This window comes from Buceros rhinoceros, unplaced genomic scaffold, assembly GCF_000710305.1.
Source record: "Buceros rhinoceros silvestris isolate BGI_N320 unplaced genomic scaffold, ASM71030v1 scaffold14545, whole genome shotgun sequence".
NCBI lineage: Eukaryota > Metazoa > Chordata > Aves > Bucerotiformes > Bucerotidae > Buceros > Buceros rhinoceros.
Window position 1 is genome coordinate 18,699 of NW_010412378.1, and position 5,297 is coordinate 23,995.

Sequence of the window (5,297 nt, forward strand, 5' to 3'; positions counted from 1 at the left end):
ATGAATCTGCTCGTTATGGGAGAAGCCAGAGAGGGAGGGCAGCGCAACGGGCAAACTCCCAAAGCTGCGTTAACCTGGACAGTATAACCTCAGAGAAATAACACTGCGCTGAGCACCTGCTGGAGAAGCTTGCTAGGAGTGTCCTTGGGGTTGGGGACTCCAGAAACACAACTTGGTGGGGAATATATCTGATGCTAATAAATGTAGGAAGGGACTTGGTGACAAATGTAGTGGGCAGAGAAACTATCCCGCATCATCTCAGCGGTAGGAGCTGCACGTCTGAGCGTCGCTCTCCACCGCTGCTGGCTGCGCCACCTCCCCAGCTGCTGCCCTAAGGGACAACGCACGGGTCTCTGACAACCCCGTAGTTCCCCACCACGCTGTTGTTGCACGCCACAACTTCGGGAGTGTTTGCAACCACAACGGGAGAGCCCCCCAGCTGCCTGATGACGCAGCCTTGGTTTCCAAAAGTGACCACCCCGCCAGCTTGGCAAGCCCCCATCCTGGCGTTCAAGCCTGCGTTGCCCGTGCTGATGACATTGCGGGCTGGGTACCCCCCACTGCGGGAGCTGAACCCCCCATTTTTGCAGCTGACCCCTGCAGCTTGGCAATAGACCTCTGGGACGCACTGCTTGGCCACCGCGCTGATGACTCTCTTGGTGTGGATCCCAGCACTCCGGGAGCTGAATCCTCCGTTCTGGGAGCTGTGTCGTCCGGACCGTCTCCCCAGGGTGCCGTAGCCACAGGCAGCCCCGTTGGCAGCCAGCATCCCGCAGTCATCGGGGATGTTGTAGCCACTGCTGACCACGGCTGAAAGACAGCCCATGGGATTAATTATTTAGAGAGGAAAACTGGAAGATCTCACAAGACAAGTTGTTCCATGAGAGACAGAACTGGCCAATCCCCATTTCCTCTAGATTTGTGCAACATATCCGAGCCTTTGCTCCTTCCGCTCCTCCCCATGTCCCAACACATCCCCTCACAGATCCTCCCAGTTCCCACGTTGCTTATCTGGCTGGTGGCATATTCTTTCCCAGGTTCAATGCACCTTGCAGGTTAACTGGGACAGCTCACTGTTGCCTCCAATAGTAGAAAAGGGTCATGAATTTCACCTCCCCCCCTTCAGCCAAAAGGTGATTCATTTTTTTTTTACATTCAGAGGTATTTGAGATTTCTGGGACTAAACTTTCGACATCAGCCTGGGCTGAAGTGGAGAAGGGAGGCAGAGGGAGCTGGGGCAGCCAGATCATGCTACTTCATAAACGGCCTTTCCTACAGTGAGAAACCCTCATGGCTGAAAAACTTTGGGTTACTTACACACGCTCACCGGGTTCCCCACACATATCCTGCGGGGGGAGAGAAGAGAAACAAACACATGTTATCCTGTTAACCAGTTTCACACACATCTCGAAACCTGCCGTTACTCATAACTTCCAGCCACACATCCAGCCCACTTAATCCCTTGTTGTAACACGCCTGACTATCCCTAGGCCAGGAATTGTTTTTGCTGGCACGAGGGTGGCCTGGGTGGCCTCCAGCCATCTCTCCAGCCCCCGTTTCTGTGAGCCTGGGAAGATCCTGGAGCTGCAAAATTCACTGGGGAGCAGGAATCGTTCTGGCCTCTGATATACACAAGAGAAAAGGGACAAGGTCTCTGTCACCCACCTGCTCTCCTCGCCCTCCAGGAGAGTCTTATATGTCGCAATCTCAATATCCAGGGCCAGTTTGACGTTCAGCAGCTCCTGGTAATCCCGCAGCATGCAAGCCAGCTCATCCTTGGCCTTCTGGAGGGCGTTCTGCAGCTCGACGTGCTTCTCACGGGCATCTTTGAGGGCACAGTCCCCACGCTGCTCAACATCACAAATGGAGGTTTGCAGGCAGGAGACCTGTCAGAAGGGAGGGTAACAGAGCGGGTGGCTTTAAGGCTCCGTTTCCTAATTCCTGGATATTTGGGGTTTGGATTAGTCCACTCTTCCATTTGCAAAAGAGAATAAACCCATCAGTGTCCTTTCTCCATCCACTCTCCAACCACAGCCTAGAGCAGGTCTTAAATCTACTAAAGGCCAATGCATCACCTTCCCCCATATCTGAGCTGTCCTCCAAGATATTGCCCCTTCTGGAAACATCACCTCTGGGCCTCTCTTACCTGCTTCTTCACACTCTCCAGTTCACACTGCAGCTTCTGGATCATCCGGGTTAGCTCAGAAATCTCGCACTTGTTGCTTTGCAGGTCGTCGCAGTATTTGCCTCTCTTATCCTGAAGCTCCTGAAACTGGAACCAAGAAACAGGACAATCGTTTTTGACCCGCAGCCTGTTAAGTTGCCAGGCAGACACCCAGGCTGCTTCTACTCACCCTGGTTTGGTAGAAAGCATCAACTTCTTCTTTGCTCTTCTGAGCTATTTCTTGGTACCAGCATTCAACGTTCTTGATGATGCTTTCCATGTCCAGGTCTCGGTTGTTGTCCATTTTCACGATGACCGAAGTATCGCATAGCTGGCGATCTACCTGAGCTCGTTCCTGCAGGTTGGGGAATGGCTTAGTCAGCTGTTAGCAATTCTCAGACTTTGTAGGGAAGGAAGGGCTGGGAAGAGCCACCCTGCTCAGCTGGTGGGGATAACAAGTCAAGAAATGTCCCTCAGGTTGGCTCAGCAGAAAATCCTCCCTGCTGGATGAGTCGTCACACGTCAGCTGCTGACCTGCAGCAATTCTGTCCACATCAAGGGCAAGGAATTTGAGTGACTGAGCCCCTGGCACCCTGTCATCTTCAGTTGCTTCGCTGCTGTTAATGACAGGATTAAGCTGGAAGCTTCTTTAGCTCTAATCAGACAGCTGCAGGCTGGAGGAATGAGACAGACGCATCTCTCTTCTCAGGGGTAGAGTTAGGACAGAGCCAATTCATACCCGGAGCTACGCTGAGGAAGGGGGAACCACCCTATTTGCAGCATAATGATGTTAGTGAGTTATCAGCCTTGCCTTCAAGGATTCAGGGCTTGGGACAAGACATGACCAAGAGGGGTTCCAAGCTGTAGAAATTCGGGGCACCCAAAGGATGAGGCAGAACCACCAGACTCCTGGGACGGCCCGGAGAAACTCACCTCCTCAAACACACATTTCAACAGCTCCAACTGCCTTCTCAACAGATCCACCTTCACCTCCAGCTCTTCCTTGTTCAAAAAGATACAGTCTGCATCCTGAAAGACAGGAGACACGTTCCAGCCCAACCTCGCTGAAAGCGTTGGAGAAACACTCAGGAGGCAGAGGCAGTGCCAATAGAACAGCAACGTGTTTCAACAAGATTTCAGGAGCAGAAAGGTGTGAGAGGGTGAGTCAAGATGCCCTGGTGTCTCCTAAAGGAAAATGAAACTATTCCAACGTGACTTACAGGAATTAGTTTATTTATTACTTGGGACGTAGCTACAAATGCAGAATTGACTAATGAGTACTTAAACATAATTTTTTAATATTGTTCAAATGATTTCTGCTTTTCTGATGTTGAAGAATAAAGGATGTGAAGAGACAGTCAGAAAAGAACCAGCAACTTAGACACCAGGTCCCCCAGCATGACCTCTCCCGCTCTGTCCCACTTCCACAAACCTTCCCTCCCACCACACTTCAAGGATGTGCTTGGGGTGACAAAATTCTCGCTGAGGAGCTGAGGTTGTAAGCTTTGAGGATGCATTATTTTTACTTTCTACGTGCATTTGCCTCTTTTTCGGACCCCGTGCCTCTTTGCAGGCCTCTTCCTTCGTTGTAAGGCTCTTGCCGGGCGTTTGCTAATAATGTACCATTTTAGTCAAGATTTACACCAAAGAAACCTACTATAGGGGTAATAATTTCTGTGTTTTGATCTTCTCACCTTTTTGAGTGCTACAAACTCATTCTCCACAGTTGTCCGCCTGTTGATTTCCTCTTCGTATCTGTTGGAAAAGGAGGAGGAAAGGGCTGAGGTAAGCTGTGCTATCAGACACACAGGCACTAACCATTGGGCACAAATTACAACCTTTAAGACCAGTGTCTGGAGACCAGACATTAGACCATGCCAAGATCAGAAGCCTCTTCATGAGCAACAACATTAACAATGCAAAGAGTTTGCAAGTGAGACAGAGGAATGTGACTTCCCTGAAGGGGATATGCCACATGTCTGGGAGATGTTGCCTGAGACGAACCAGAGAACTGAAATGCCAACAGCTAGAGGAGACCTGGAGGTCCTTACTTGCACTTGAACTCCTCCACCAGCTGGCTTGTGGCACATTCTTCACTGCCCAGCTTTTGCTTCTCACACAGCAAACAGTCCAGGCGCTTCCGCAGGTCGCAGATGTAATTCTCGAAGTATAGTTCAAGGTTTTTCCCTTTCTTTGGGAGGACATATTGCTGCAGGAGGCCCCACTTGGTCTCCAGCACTTTGTTCTGCTGCTCGAGGAATCGGACCTGCAGGCCAAAAAACAGCAATTCTTCGGATAAAGAGGGGAATGCAGTAAATCGACGTCTGGTCTGTCTGCCCCTCACTGTGAAACTGCAGGTGTGAGAACAGGATTTGGGGGAAGTGAGAGGTGATAGGCCACAATGATCATAAAATTATTAGCCCGTACTTAGAAATTGAGAAGTCACGTGTCTAAATCTGCCCTTCTCACCAATGAGCAGAAGCAAAGCTCCTCTGGGTGTATTTTAGGGTGAGATTGAGTCCCTAGAGGGAGCAATCAGTTTGTCTCTGGTTTTTCTACAAAGGGATCTCAAGGTGACGGCTCAGACTCAGGTACCCAACGTTTAGGTGCCTGAATCAGGAGCAACCTCCTTGCTCTTGAGGAATGTTGTTTGACAGTGCCTGTATTTCAAGCAAAGGCGGAAAAAGGGTCTAATACAGGAGGGAAAGCGGAGCCCATCAGGGCTGTAAGTGCCAGCTGAGGCAGAGCAGTGAGGAACCCAGCCTTGAACTGAGGAGACACCTGCAAGGAGCTCCAGAGCTACTGTGGCCACAAACACCAGCAAACCCCGGGACAGGTGCATGGCTGAAATGAGCCCTTCACCAGTACTGGAGATCTCACTCTGAACAAACACGGGAGTCTGGACTCCTGCGTGGCCCCAGCTCAGCGATTCACGGCACGAGCTGGGATGGGGGGTTGGCGGAGGCTGGTGGTGTTTTACTTTTCTCTAAAAGGTGCAAGCTGGGAGCAGGTTGGCACTCACCTTGTCGATGAAGCAGGCAAATTGGGTGTTGAGGGTCTTGATCTGCTCCTTCTCCTGACAGCGTATTTCGTGTTCCAGCGGGTCGACCCCAACGCAGAGGGGCTTCAGCAG

At 51.0% G+C, this 5,297-nt stretch overlaps 1 protein-coding gene across 1 annotated transcript in view; it reads right to left on the minus strand.

Moving 5' to 3' along the window:
• LOC104493658 (keratin, type II cytoskeletal 75-like) overlaps window positions 1-5,297 on the minus strand; it is a gene marked incomplete at its 3' end in the record, with an annotated part of 33,497 nt that overhangs the window by 18,388 nt on the left and 9,812 nt on the right. Inside the window, exons 4-12 of the mRNA XM_010136383.1 lie at window positions 5,187-5,297; window positions 4,216-4,430; window positions 3,859-3,919; window positions 3,098-3,193; window positions 2,355-2,519; window positions 2,147-2,272; window positions 1,666-1,886; window positions 1,318-1,346; window positions 348-810 (exon numbers count right to left, since the gene is read on the minus strand). Of these exons, the coding sequence (XP_010134685.1) occupies window positions 348-810; window positions 1,318-1,346; window positions 1,666-1,886; window positions 2,147-2,272; window positions 2,355-2,519; window positions 3,098-3,193; window positions 3,859-3,919; window positions 4,216-4,430; window positions 5,187-5,297 (1,487 nt within the window). The remainder of the gene's footprint in view (window positions 1-347; window positions 811-1,317; window positions 1,347-1,665; window positions 1,887-2,146; window positions 2,273-2,354; window positions 2,520-3,097; window positions 3,194-3,858; window positions 3,920-4,215; window positions 4,431-5,186) is intronic.